Source organism: Arabidopsis thaliana, chromosome 3 (genome assembly GCF_000001735.4).
Source record: "Arabidopsis thaliana chromosome 3, partial sequence".
NCBI classification, from domain to species: Eukaryota; Viridiplantae; Streptophyta; class Magnoliopsida; order Brassicales; family Brassicaceae; genus Arabidopsis; species Arabidopsis thaliana.
Genome location: NC_003074.8, coordinates 18,481,885 through 18,494,394, shown reverse-complemented (window position 1 = coordinate 18,494,394; position 12,510 = coordinate 18,481,885). Strand labels below are relative to the sequence as shown.

General features: G+C 36.8%; 6 protein-coding genes and 1 pseudogene across 12 annotated transcripts; 2 read left to right on the top strand and 5 right to left on the bottom strand.

Annotated features, from left to right (window-relative positions):
* Positions 1–109: 109 nt before the first annotated feature.
* ARLA1C (ADP-ribosylation factor-like A1C) lies at positions 110–2,121 on the top strand. Of its 2 annotated transcripts, none has more exons than NM_114847.5 (6): positions 110–411; positions 858–939; positions 1,039–1,071; positions 1,163–1,284; positions 1,361–1,522; positions 1,604–2,121. In NM_114847.5, exons 1-6 carry the CDS (start codon positions 374–376, stop codon positions 1,719–1,721), a joined length of 555 nt encoding a protein of 184 aa, NP_190556.2. In that variant the 5' UTR covers positions 110–373; the 3' UTR covers positions 1,722–2,121. The 2 variants fall into 2 exon arrangements, with proteins under 2 accessions (NP_190556.2, NP_001327086.1); NM_001339443.1 differs by having other exon boundaries at positions 110–749.
* A 32-nt stretch (positions 2,122–2,153) lies between these two features.
* ARLA1B (ADP-ribosylation factor-like A1B) lies at positions 2,154–3,311 on the top strand. The gene is made up of 5 exons (NM_114846.4): positions 2,154–2,325; positions 2,415–2,447; positions 2,551–2,672; positions 2,758–2,919; positions 3,017–3,311. Exons 1-5 carry the CDS (start codon positions 2,230–2,232, stop codon positions 3,132–3,134), a joined length of 531 nt encoding a protein of 176 aa, NP_190555.2. The 5' UTR covers positions 2,154–2,229; the 3' UTR covers positions 3,135–3,311.
* Positions 3,312–3,397: 86 nt separating this feature from the next.
* Positions 3,398–5,402, bottom strand: TRB3 (telomere repeat binding factor 3). Of its 2 annotated transcripts, NM_114845.5 has the most exons (6): positions 5,219–5,402; positions 4,795–5,032; positions 4,503–4,717; positions 4,314–4,398; positions 4,118–4,201; positions 3,399–4,017 (listed from the first exon to the last, which is right to left on the bottom strand). In NM_114845.5, exons 2-6 carry the CDS (start codon positions 4,942–4,944, stop codon positions 3,664–3,666), a joined length of 888 nt encoding a protein of 295 aa, NP_190554.1. In that variant the 5' UTR covers positions 4,945–5,032; positions 5,219–5,402; the 3' UTR covers positions 3,399–3,663. The 2 variants fall into 2 exon arrangements, with proteins under 2 accessions (NP_001326904.1, NP_190554.1); NM_001339442.1 differs by having other exon boundaries at positions 3,398–4,017; positions 4,795–5,361.
* A 611-nt stretch (positions 5,403–6,013) lies between these two features.
* WIH3 (cysteine-rich TM module stress tolerance protein) lies at positions 6,014–7,265 on the bottom strand. 2 transcript variants are annotated; one of them, NM_001125333.2, is made up of 3 exons: positions 7,008–7,265; positions 6,650–6,929; positions 6,014–6,475 (listed from the first exon to the last, which is right to left on the bottom strand). In NM_001125333.2, exons 1-3 carry the CDS (start codon positions 7,054–7,056, stop codon positions 6,430–6,432), a joined length of 375 nt encoding a protein of 124 aa, NP_001118805.1. In that variant the 5' UTR covers positions 7,057–7,265; the 3' UTR covers positions 6,014–6,429. The 2 variants fall into 2 exon arrangements, with proteins under 2 accessions (NP_001118805.1, NP_001325563.1); NM_001339441.1 differs by lacking the exon at positions 7,008–7,265 and having other exon boundaries at positions 6,097–6,475; positions 6,650–6,984.
* Positions 7,266–7,351: 86 nt separating this feature from the next.
* AT3G49840 (transmembrane protein (DUF2215)) lies at positions 7,352–9,882 on the bottom strand (the record flags this gene model as incomplete). 2 transcript variants are annotated; one of them, NM_114844.4, is made up of 9 exons in its annotated part: positions 7,352–7,946; positions 8,061–8,241; positions 8,337–8,498; positions 8,585–8,677; positions 8,749–8,811; positions 8,891–9,036; positions 9,107–9,273; positions 9,355–9,565; positions 9,733–9,882. In NM_114844.4, the coding sequence occupies 9 exons, from the start codon at positions 9,842–9,844 to the stop codon at positions 7,708–7,710; spliced, it is 1,374 nt and encodes a 457-aa protein (NP_190553.3). In that variant the 3' UTR covers positions 7,352–7,707. The 2 variants fall into 2 exon arrangements, with proteins under 2 accessions (NP_190553.3, NP_001325564.1); NM_001339440.1 differs by having other exon boundaries at positions 9,355–9,568; positions 9,733–9,844.
* Positions 9,883–9,901: 19 nt separating this feature from the next.
* On the bottom strand, positions 9,902–10,374 carry AT3G49832 (annotated as a pseudogene). Of its 2 annotated transcripts, one of them has the most exons (2): positions 10,019–10,374; positions 9,902–9,944 (listed from the first exon to the last, which is right to left on the bottom strand). The 2 variants fall into 2 exon arrangements; another variant differs by having other exon boundaries at positions 9,902–10,374.
* A 40-nt stretch (positions 10,375–10,414) lies between these two features.
* AT3G49830 (P-loop containing nucleoside triphosphate hydrolases superfamily protein) lies at positions 10,415–12,146 on the bottom strand. The gene is made up of 2 exons (NM_114843.2): positions 11,261–12,146; positions 10,415–11,124 (listed from the first exon to the last, which is right to left on the bottom strand). The coding sequence occupies exons 1-2, from the start codon at positions 12,010–12,012 to the stop codon at positions 10,455–10,457; spliced, it is 1,422 nt and encodes a 473-aa protein (NP_190552.1). The 5' UTR covers positions 12,013–12,146; the 3' UTR covers positions 10,415–10,454.
* Positions 12,147–12,510: the final 364 nt, after the last annotated feature.

The window sequence follows — 12,510 nt, the reverse complement described above, 5'->3', positions numbered from 1 at the left end:
TCATAAACGCGAGTGGTTGAGTAATTCATCCATTCATTCTTCCGAACTTCTGGTGTATCTGTCACCGTGTCTCTCCTCTGATTGGCCAATCCAAATTTAAAATATTTATTTTAAATAGCAACCCCATGATTCTCGGTCTATCAACCAAAAACTTAAACAAGATCTGTACCGTTGATTTGGTATACCAGATAAAAAATCGAACGGTCCAAATTCATTGTCTTTGACTCTTTTAATTCGCCGTCACTGGACAGAGAGAGAGAGAGATATCATCGACAGAGATCAACGAGGACAAGAAGCTTCTCAGAGAGATCCGTGGAGGAGAATTCTCTCAGGCGGATCTGTTTGTCGGAGCTTTTGTGAATCATCATCATCAATGGGTTTGTTGGAAGCTTTTCTCAATTGGCTTCGTAGGTAAAGAGCCTTCCTTAAGATTTCTTCTTCTTCTTCAATTGAAATCGTGTTGCAACCAAATTACATCACCGTTATCAGCTCAATAGTATTTGAATCGTGGTCTAGTTTCTTATCGTGGGCTAGTTTTGACAAGGTTCTACAAATAAAGGCAGATTCTGTATCTTTTAGTTTTTAAAAGAGCAAACTTTAGGCATTTGGTGTGACCTTGTTTTCTTTTTAGATTGCCAATTTTAGCTATGTGTAAGAATGATAGCATCTTTAATGTGGTTTATGAAGAAACTATCGGTGTAACATCAATCTAGTTGAAAAGATGCGTTTTTTCAAGGCATGTAGAACAGGTTCTAACTTCTAACAATCGTAAAATTTCATGAAAGATTGGTTCTTTTTGGTATCTAATTTATGTTTCGATTCGGTATTCAATTGTTTGTTTCCATATGATTTTGCAGCCTCTTCTTCAAGCAAGAAATGGAGCTTTCTTTGATAGGACTTCAAAATGCAGGAAAGACATCACTTGTAAATGTTGTTGCAGTAAGTATAATATGCTTCCCTTTTGATATTCTCTTTAACACTTAGATGATGGTGGTTGGGGATCTGATGATGTCTACTCTTATCTTTTTACTTGTTTAGACTGGTGGATACAGTGAAGACATGATTCCTACGGTAAGCGTTACACTACATGTCTTATAAAGTTCATCTTTCACCTAACTTGTGGAATAACATGAAGAGATATCTCCTTTGTGTTTTTGATCAGGTCGGGTTTAACATGAGGAAAGTAACAAAAGGAAATGTTACAATCAAACTATGGGATCTTGGTGGTCAACCAAGATTCCGCAGCATGTGGGAACGTTACTGTCGCGCTGTTTCTGCCATTGTGTAAGGATCTTCGACTCGAGTTTCTCTTCACTCTGTATCTCCCACAATTTTGGTCTCATGTTGATTCCATTTCCAGGTATGTAGTTGATGCTGCAGATCCTGACAACCTAAGTGTGTCGAAAAGTGAACTCCATGATTTGTTGAGCAAGACTTCGCTTAATGGTATCCCTCTTCTCGTTCTTGGGAACAAGATTGACAAACCTGGAGCTCTGTCCAAAGAAGCCTTAACAGACGAAATGTATAGCTCTTTATCTTCATCTAAACCATCCAGTAAAGGCACAACTTTAGGTCGATCTGATTATGTTTGTTATCGTTGCAGGGGACTTACATCACTTACAGATAGAGAAGTCTGCTGTTTCATGATATCATGCAAGAACTCTACCAACATTGATCAAGTCATTGATTGGCTCGTAAAGCATTCAAAGTCGAAGAACTAATCTTCACCAAGAACATATATTCTCTCTTCTTGATTCTTCTTAGTCTTCCTGTATTGTCTAGTTGATGATGATGGTGACAATTTTTCGTGTGAAACAAGAGTGTCTTTATTTTTCGCCTTCCGTCTCTCCTTCTTCTGCTGGTCTGGTCTTGTTTGGTCCTCCAGTCTTGTCTTTGTATATTAGATGTGGATTGTTTTTCTATTCCCAAGGCTTTGCAATTTTTGAAACACAAAAACATAAGTGTCCCAAAAAAAATTTTACTTCTGAAAATCAACGGCGTTCTGTAGGAAGAGAAATAAACTCTTAACTCTGGTTATTGTATATCTGAAATAGAAACTAGATATCGAACAAATATAAAGTAGCTAACAAAAATAAAGTAGCTACTTGCCTCAACTATCTAAATATAAAATTATAGATTCGCTGTAAAAAGACAATAACTTAGTGCTCTCTCTTCTTCTCTTAGTTGACATTTTGAGGAGGACCTATTCATTTGTTTGTTTCGATCAATATGACTTTGCAGCCTAATCTTCAAGCAAAAGAAATGGAGCTTTCTTTGGTAGGACTTCAAAATTCAGGAAAGACATCACTTGTTAATGTTGTTGCAGTAAGTATACTATGCTTCCATTTTGATAATCTCTTTAACACTTATATGATGGTGGTTGGGGATATAATGATGTCTTTTTACTTGTTTAGACTGGTGAATACAGTGAAGACATGATTCCTACGGTAATTGTTACACTGCATCTTTGATCAAATACGGTTTTCGATCCAAAACCTGTTTTTTTTTTTTGGAACAACATGAAGAGATTCGTCTTTGTGGGTTTATCAGGTCGGGTTTAACATGAGGAAAGTGACAAAAGAAAATGTTGCAATCAGACTATGGGATCTTGGTGGTCAACCAAGATTCCGCTGCATGTGGGAACGTTACTGTCGCGCTGTTTCTATGATTGTGTAAGGATCTTAGAGGCAGGTTTCTCTGTTATCTTTATTGCTTGGCTTATTCACAACTTGGTTTCATGTTGATTCCAATTTCTAGGTACGTAGTTGATGCTGCAGATACTGAAAACTTGAGTGTCTCGAGAAGTGAACTCCATGATTTGTTGAGCAATGCTTCGCTTATTGGTATTCCTCTTTTGGTTCTTGGGAACAAGATTGACATACATGGAGCTCTTTCCAAAGAAGCCTTGACAGAAGAAATGTATAGCTCTTTATTCATCTGAACACTCCAAAAACAGCACTAAAGGCATCTCATTTAGCTCGATCTGATTATGCTTCTTGCCTTGTTTTTGTTGCAGGGGGCTTAGTTCGGTTACAAGTAGAGAAGTCTGCTGTCTCATGATATCCTGCAAGAACCCTACCACCATTGATCAGCTCACTGATTGGCTTGTAAATCACTCAAAATCAAAGAACTAAACTTCAACAAGAACATCATATGTTCTCTCTTCTTGATCTTCTTACTCGTCCTCTGTTGTCTGGTTAATGATGATGATGAGTCTTGAACTAATTTCGCGTGAAACAAGAGTTTGTCTTTATTTGTCTTCTGTCTCACCTGCTGGTCTGGTCTGGTCTAGTTTGCTCAAGAGGTTGTTTTCTATTCTTAAGGCTTTGCAACAAAAACATAAGTGTCTCAATTTTTCAACTTCTAAAAATCCAAGGAAACGGAAATAAGCTCTGTATACAAATCAAAGGCCTTATTTATATCTTTTCAAACCAGTTTCAAAATGGTTCACGAGAAACCTGTGAAGTTACTAACAAAACCAGATCAACAGAAGCAAGAGAAGGAACAGGTTTTACATAATCATCTGAGTTAGAAGACACTGTTACTGACTAAAAACACTGCGGCGATTGTAAAATGTTGATTTCGATGCAAGATCGAAACTTGACATAACATGAAGAATTGAAGATATATCAACCGATACAACATCAATGATTTTCTTAATTCTTACCGAGTTTGGCTATGCATTCTATACTTCACAGCTTTCATCGCCGCTTTTGCAAAAATATGGGCAGCTTCAGCTTCGGCTTCTGCTTTATCTGCCTCTCTTGCTGCTTCTTCAGCTTCTGCCATTGCAAATTCTGCTTCTGCCACAGCTCTTGCAGCTGCTGCAGCAGCTTCTTTTTCTGTCATACCCATTATCATAACTTCTCCACCTACTTGGGATTTAGTAAGATTTTTGACGCCATTCTCCTCCGGTTTCGGAGTGTTTTCCTTGTTTCCTTCCAACAAGAGTTGAGGAGACCTTTGTCCTTCTCCTTCAGCCATATAATTCTGAGAAATCCTGTATTTGTGCTTTTTCTGAAAGGTGAGAACAAACGCAAGAAAACCATTGTTAAGTCAGTGCTAAATTTGTGACATTTGCAAGAGGAAATTTCGATCAAAGTATCTCTCTTTATACCTTAACTAATGTTCCAACATTTGTCAAATACTTCAGCCTTGAAGTCACAAGCCGTTTCATATCCGGTTGCATCTTGAAATTCTCCTGAAAATTTACAGCAACACTAAGACCTTGATGATTGTATATAGATGCAGTAAGCAATGCTTAACTATTTACAGACACAACGAATAAACACAGAAGGAAAACTTCATTGTACCTCTATATACATCAAGATCGACTTTCCGTCAGGACCAAATGGTCTCTTCAAGCTGGTAATAGCCTCCAATATAATCTTATCCACACTACAACAAACACATTAAAACAAGCCTATTATATTCCTCACTATTCCCATATTCCACATTCACAGCATCAAGAATTCATACAAATACAAGAAGAGAGACCAAACCTTGTAGAAGGTCTTGGAGGTTCACAAGAACCTGCAGGAGGAGATGGTGCATCAATCTGTTGTCCTCCTACATCACCATTAGCTAAAGACACAATGGTAATAGCTGTAGCGTTATCGTCTTGCCTACTACCCGACAAAGGAGTTCTTTTAAGAGCAAGCTTAGCCTTCTTCCTAGATCCCCATAAAGCTGTTACACTTATATTTCTCCATTTGTCCTGTAGACAACAACAATAGTATAAGTTTCGAACTTTTCTATAATCTCTCTTCACTTTAAAGTTGTTGATGTTTTTACCTTGAGATCCACATTAGAACGAGACTTCAGAATTGTGCTATACACAGGATCTGAGAGAATGGTACGCCATTTTCCAGTTCCATGTTTAAGTACTCCAGCTTTAAGAGCTGTTTCTTCTTCTGGTGTCCACTTCAGCTTTGGAGCTCCCATTCACACAATTTTATCACAAAATTCAAAAATTCTATAGAAACACACACACACACACAACAAACACTTCTAATGTCTCGACTTCAATTCTCTGTGAACAGATGAAAACATCACAAAGATCAATACTTTATAATGAAATCCCCAAGTTTTTCAATTGCATTAGTAATTCAATAGAAACGCCAGAGATTACGAAGACACGCACGAGAAAAAGATTAAAGCTTTCGATCAGGGAAATGGGGAAATTAACAAGGAGAAGAAGAGGAAGAAGAAGACATGCCTGAGAAAGCTGAAGGGAATGAGAGAGGAAGCTATGGAGAGTGTCATGGATCAAAGTTTGAAATCTAAAAATTGTGGCATGAGACAGAGGAAGAGAAGACACAAAAATTTGACCTTTAATCTTTCGATTCACCTACGCATGTTGGAGGATGAAGTATGTATCGATTTTGAGGTGCTTTACTGGGAGCCCTTTATTATCTTCATTTTTACAAATTCGTCTTAAACTTTATAATTGCAAAAATACACCCATTTGATCTATTAGGGATTAATTTATGAAATTAAATTAACAATGCGAGTAAAAGCAAAGTAGAAATTAGAGTAAACAAGAGATTCAAGAAAAATGATTTTTGAGAGTAAACTTGACAATTACAAGAGATTTTTTAGTAATATAATAAATTTAGGGTTTTCGAAAATAGAATTACGGATTTTTTGTTTGGTCATCGAGCTTCTTATTTTTCGGATGGGAATATGTCTAATATTCTTTACCGTATTATTTCTTAAGATTTGAGTGAATCTTTCCTTATCTTCATGGAGGTCGATGCCGAGCTCATCGACTTTTAGTTCTTGGACTGATTTCACAATTCAGTCATATCATTTTGGTGTATTTTTGGTTTGAACCGAGTTAATCGGTGGATACTAAACCACTCTCTTACATTAAATATAAGAAGTGAAGACTCAAGATTATATACGATTTAGTAGTATTTTTATAAAAATTTGTACATTGAATAGTTGATCAACCGAGGAATGGTGGATGTGACATATATGTTTGAGACGGAAAATGGAAATATATCGGACCGTAAGTATAAATTTATATAAGTTTGATGGTAATGCTAAGTTTTGATCACGTTGATACAGTCACTTCTTCTTACATTTTTGATGAGAAAGAGAACAAAATTGGGTTGCTTTCTTTTTTTGTGTTCCTCTAGTTGGAAAGAATGAATGGCTTTTATACAAAAGATAAAACACACATATACAAAAGATGGGTAACATACCCTGAATCAATCAATAGTCATGAAAGTAAACAAGACCTCAAGTCAAATTCGGATTCATTCATAAAATTAAAGAAAATTAAAGAAACAAACCCAAAACGTGGACACACATAACCAGAAGAAGAGATCTAAAATGTATATCAAACACGTCTTTTTAACATGTTTGACAAAATTGAATAGCATCCTCAAGACGGTCAACGGCAAATATCAGCTCATCTTCCGATCAAAAGCAAGCTTCCAAGAGAACGCAACAGCAGAGCATAGCCAAACTGTAATACAAAACAAATACACATTTTATAAGTACCAAACATATAGACTTTGAATATCCATATTACTCCATACCAAAATTTATGAATAATGAACCAAAAAAAGGTATATCATCAGCTTCAAGTATTCAAAACTATATGTTAATATAAAAAGAGAGAGATAATTGGTCAACGCACCATCCTTCCATGAAGCCTCCTGAATCCTTCTTATCTTTCTTATTTTTCGGTGGAGCCTGACCATAATGCGGTGGTGGAGGACCTTGATAAGGATATTGTGGTGGATGACCTTGAGGATATTGCGGTGGAGGATAGCCTTGTGCTGGATATCCTTGACCGTATCCTTGCTGCGGTGGAGGATAACCTGCTGGAGGATATCCCGCTTGAGGATATTGTGGTGGAGGATAACCTGCTGGTGGAGGATACCCTGCTGGTGGATATCCTTCCTTAGGAGGATACCCTGACAAAACAACAACATCGAAACTTAAGAAACAAGAAACAAAAATACCCTAAAAACTTGGAAAAAATTGGGAATTACCTTGAGGAGGAGGAGCACTAACGGGATGTTGTGGGTCTTGATAAGACATCTTCTTCTTCTTCTCTGTTATGCTCTTATCTGAGGGTTTATTTCTTTCTTTATAACGAACTCTTTGCTTCTTTTTCTTCGCTGTGAATGGAATAATAATAGGGTTAGTGACAATGATGATGGATAATAAAGGAGGTTTAGGAGACAAGAGACATGTTCTCTCCAAGGACTACTCTTAGATTTTAATGATTTTTAAATATAACTAAGAAAACTTACATGTGATATAGATGACCAACTCATATTTGTGGAACTGGAATCATTCAAATTAAATTGCTATTGAAATTTCAGCCGTTAAATAACAAAAAGATGACTTTATTTATTTCCTCCTTTATTATACCAACTATCATCGTCCATTCAAATAAAATACACTATAGTATTGAGTTTCACATCATTGATGACTACACACATGGAAACGTATGATCTTATTGGTCAATATCAATTTATGTCAAAGGTTACATTTTGTTGATTTAGAAGTTAATCTCTCAACTTTTTCGCCTTGCTCATTAGTTCTTTTCCAGAAGACTATATATAAGCAAGGCTTGTTGCTTTGTTCACAAGCAACCTACTACACTCTCCGACTGGTTCAGAAGTTCCCCTAGCTGCTTGCTTTTCAGAACCAGAGGAACCTTCTTCTGCGCTTAACAGTATCACCCTATTTACTTGACGATTCCTTTATCGGATTTACAGTGATTCTTTTAGCATTTTTCACCGCCCATTCGCCAAAACCAGGTGAAGAAACCAATTCCTTCAATGCATTTTCCGTGCTCTCTTTAGTGAATTTTTGCAACTCTTCCTTCGTTAGCTTCCTTCTCCCTTCTGGTGTTTTGTGGAATGAAGAAGGAAAGATATCTGACTCAGATAATGGTACTGTCCTCAACTTCTTGTTGGAACCTGCAAAAACCATTTACAGAAGAAAAACCGGTTCTTCAAGAACAACATTACGAGATAAAGGGACTAGTATAAAGAAATCAGACCACTAGAGACACAAAGAGAAAAAATCAAAACCTCTAGGAAGAGGAGAAGCAAACGAGGTAGCATGGATCAAGCCGGGGCTACAACTCTCAGTTTCATCATCTTGCTCATATATTCTTTGAGCTAACAGCTTTCTGCTAATACTCTTTAGAATCAATGAGATGAGAATTCCAGTTATCAACGCTCCTCCAGCAAGTAATGGATCTAAAGAGCTCTGTTAATTAACACAAGATCAAGACTTCAATCACCAAAAGGTTTGGTTATAATCAAAGATGAATCAGAAGCAAAAGCAGAGAAAAAACGAAGTACCTGAAGGATCAGAGCCACAGCAAAAGCTCGGATGGACCAAGAGACAAAGATTGATGTACTAATGTCAACAGAACCATCTTTTGTCACAACAAATTTCTTGACAGTCCAAAATCCTGACCACGCTCCCAACATAAATACAAACACAACCAAAAGAATCGCCAGCTGCAAAATTTTACATAAGCCGTTTAAGATTAATCAAACCAGAATATGAATATGTGACATAACAACAAGTACCAAAACTTACATACAGGGATGTACAAATCTTCACTGATTTCTATCTGCATTAGCAAATCTTGAACTAAACCGCGTATGTATTGAAGAAAGTAACCTCCCACACCAATCTGAGAATATAAAAGAAGGCTTTGGTTAGTACATGTTCGACAAAAGAACTCAAAGAGAAGACAACTCTCACCATAGACGAGTAGAAAAATAACTGAAAACGACTCTTCCCTCTAGTTGGTAGACGCTTTATCCCCTGCACAACCGTTTATCACGTTAACCAGAGAAAAAACCATGAAACATATAACAAAAGATAGCGTTATGAAAACTTTTACCTGATTAATGATAAGAGTTACAAGAATGACAATCCCAATAGACATTGCACCGATATAGTAAAACGCAACTGATTTGCTAAGTCTAGAAGCCAAACTCAGTAACACTATCCCCATGATTAAAAACACAATCCGGTATATGAAAAACTCTGCAAATACAAACTCTACTTTGTTTAGTTTTAGAATTTTGCAAAACACAAAACAACACAAGCACTCTACCTTGTTTAGCAACCAACTCCACGGTGCTGACATTAGATGAGCCACCAAATGTTCTTATATCAAGAATCTTATAGTCAAAAGGTGACATTATCCCAACCCAAGGTAACCCTTTGGACACTCTCTTCCACTGATTATCAGGACACATTCCAATTGCACGCGACGAATTCCTATAATCAGAAAGAAGTAAACTTTAAGATTTCACAGATACTAGATTGATTCATAGAGATTACACAGATACTAGATTTTACCTGTGGAAGCAAACGTCGATACTGTTGGAAGCATTATTACTCAAAAGAGTCAACTTTAGTGAATGTGCATATCTATCAATGTGCTCAAGTCTTCTTTGTAATCCATGGATATGTAATCTCTCACATATCGATGTTATACCTCGTTTCAGACCAGGTGAATATATCACCTCTGTTCTTGGAGTCACTTGTAGTGAACCAGTTTCACCCACAGCTGCTAATAAACAACAAAATTGGATCTTTTTTTATATAATTCATCGCAATTGTCTTAATTATGTAAAAAAAGGTTTGAAATTTGGTGATTCTAAACTACAAAATTCGAGTCCCATAAAGAATTGAAGAAAGCCCTAAAAGTATAATTCAATTCCGACACAAACTTACCAAAGACAAGTTCATTGGAGGAGACAAGGGAGAAGAAAGTGACGAGGTTGAGGAAGAGAATCACGACAATGAAATTTGAGCTTCGGACAATGACTGATGATGAGTCACTCATCGATTTTTCTGGGTTTTGTTTTTTGGATGAAGAAATCGTACGAAAGTAAAAGCAGTCACATAAATAAAAGAGACAAAATTAAGCCATGTCATCATCATATCTGCATACACCAAAAAAAAACATATTTAAGCTTTGTGACACATTCATTCATCATCAAACAGTAGCAGCAATAACCTTGGCAACAAAACATGTTGAAGGAACTGTAAGCACATGACCAAACCACTCAACTTCTCCCCAAATTTCACAACTTTCTTGTTTTTCAAGAGCAATCTCCGCGCACCAAATCTTATTCTTATAGCCGTTGTTACTACAAGGAGATTGTTCGACCCACAAAACCGCCATCTTTCCACCATAATCAGCCAATTGAATACAAACATTAGGTGAGAACTTAGGTAGCCTTACCAATTAACCCTTCAAACGTCTCCACAATCTTACCTTTTTGTCATACCATCTTATCGCTCCGTCAAAAACACAGTACAAAACGTTGTCTATCTCTCAATGAGAACTCGAAAACTTGAAAAATTCCATCTTTTGTTCAACCATGTCCCATGAGTCCATGACAAAATGGGGTGAAAAAATAAGTTCTTGAAAAAGCAATAAAACAAAATTCTCAAACTTCCATGGCCTCGTGTTCTGTTTCTTCTCCTGCAGTAGCCTCCTGTGTGTTTTTTATAGGCACGCTAAACAAGTACTCGCTCTCATGCTCAACCAAGTACTGCATCGATCTCTTGGTGTCTAAAAACAATCTATAAACTCTCTCAATGTCCTGAATCTCTACGACTTTCCCTTTACGTTTCAGGCAAGCTAGGGCAGCTGCATTGATTAGATGAATCGCGTACCTAAGCGAGGTATTACATCCGATCAAAGTCAGAAGCTGTTTCGCTTCCTCGTTCATCTCCACATCCTCTTCTTGGCAACGGATCTCTAAAATATTTCTGATCTCGTCTTGTGTGTAAGGCTGTGTTGTGATAATAAGAAGACGGTCAAGAAAATCGATTGGGATCCCATGTGCTGATATCTGGTTTGTTCCTCGGATTGTTGTCATTCCTCTGTTTGTAGCCACGACCAGGATTGGTGACATATCGTTTTCGAGAGCTCTATTCAGGAAAGAGAAGCATTCGATATCAAGCATATGGACTTCATCAATGAAGAGAACACCAGGTACTATTTCAGCTTTCCCTTCTTCTCTCCACTCTGCCACTTTAGTATCGCTTTGCTCTCGGGTTTCTGAACGAATCTCGCCTGTATCACCTGTGAAGAGGGCTAGATACCCTTGAGTCCTGCAAACAACAGAAAGAAAACAAGAATCCAAATAAGAACTTGAAAAAGCATCAATACGTGAAAAAGAAGCAATCTTTTTAACCTAAACCTAAAACTAAGCAATTGACAAATACAGAACAAGATCAAGAAACAAACCTGCTATTAATAACATCAATCTCATGAAGTGTGACAGAATGCAAAACCTCCTTCCTCTTCTCAAGCTCACCTTCAGGGCACTGCACAAACTTAGTCTTTGAACCCATAACATCAAAATCTCTAGACCTCGTAAAAGATCTTCCAAGCTTAGTAATCTTCCCACAAAACCTATCCAAAACAATAACATCACCACTCTGTACTTTCTCCTTATCCAATGGCTCAATCAATTTCCATCCCAAATCAAAATTAGATTCCATATCAGTCGTCTTCATTGTTATCTTCCCAGTCTTCTTCACAGAACCACCAGAAGAAGCAGGTCTATCAATCGAAATCGTCACAACTTCTCCTTCTATCACGTCAGTCTCTTCTTTGATCCTAACACCAATAGCTTTACGAAAAGCTTGAGTTAAAGCTTCAGTCTTTGACATCTCTAAAGAAAAGATCTCACTTCCTGCAATCATAGTGAATGGTGTTTCTTGTCCAAGTGATTTTGCTATACCCATTGCTATTGCGATTTTACCCGTTCCGGGTTGACCCGCTATAAGTATAGCCCGACCCGAGATTTTGCCGTCTCTGATCAACTCGAGGGTTACTCCGGCGGCTTTACGTGCTTTGATTTGACCAACCATTCCTTCGGATACGGCTCGTGGCTCGAGTACTGAGTCGAGACCTAAACCTCGTATGTGTGAGTGTGCTCCGATTCTTTCGATCCTAGTTAAGTCTCGAGTTTCTGATAACCTTAGTTCTGCCATCGTCGGTTGTTGAGTTCACCCGAGGAATGAGACTTGGCTTTTACTAGGTTTAGACTTTGGAGAATCAATCACCAGAGTCTTTCTTCTTCGTAAAGGTTTAGCTTTATTTATATTAAAAAATTACAAGATTTTGTTTGATATATATTCTTGTTAATTTACTTATGAGGAAGTTTACATTTATATATATATATATATATATATATATATAAATAAAAAGATAGTTTTTTTGTTTTGTTTTGGAATCTGTAAAGATATTGCAGACAAAAATAAAATTGAGAAACTTTTTTTCTTACAGCAAAAATAGTAATTGATAAACTTTCTAAATTATTATTTTTTGTGCTTGTGGTTTTGAATTTGTATTTTATGTTTGTAATTTTGTGAAGTTATTGTGGTTAAAAGAAATTAATTTTTGTTGTAATTTGTTTTTAGAAATTACTCATGATATTAAAATCATGTAGAACTGCATTGGTTGTTAACAAAACAATGTGAATTATTTGC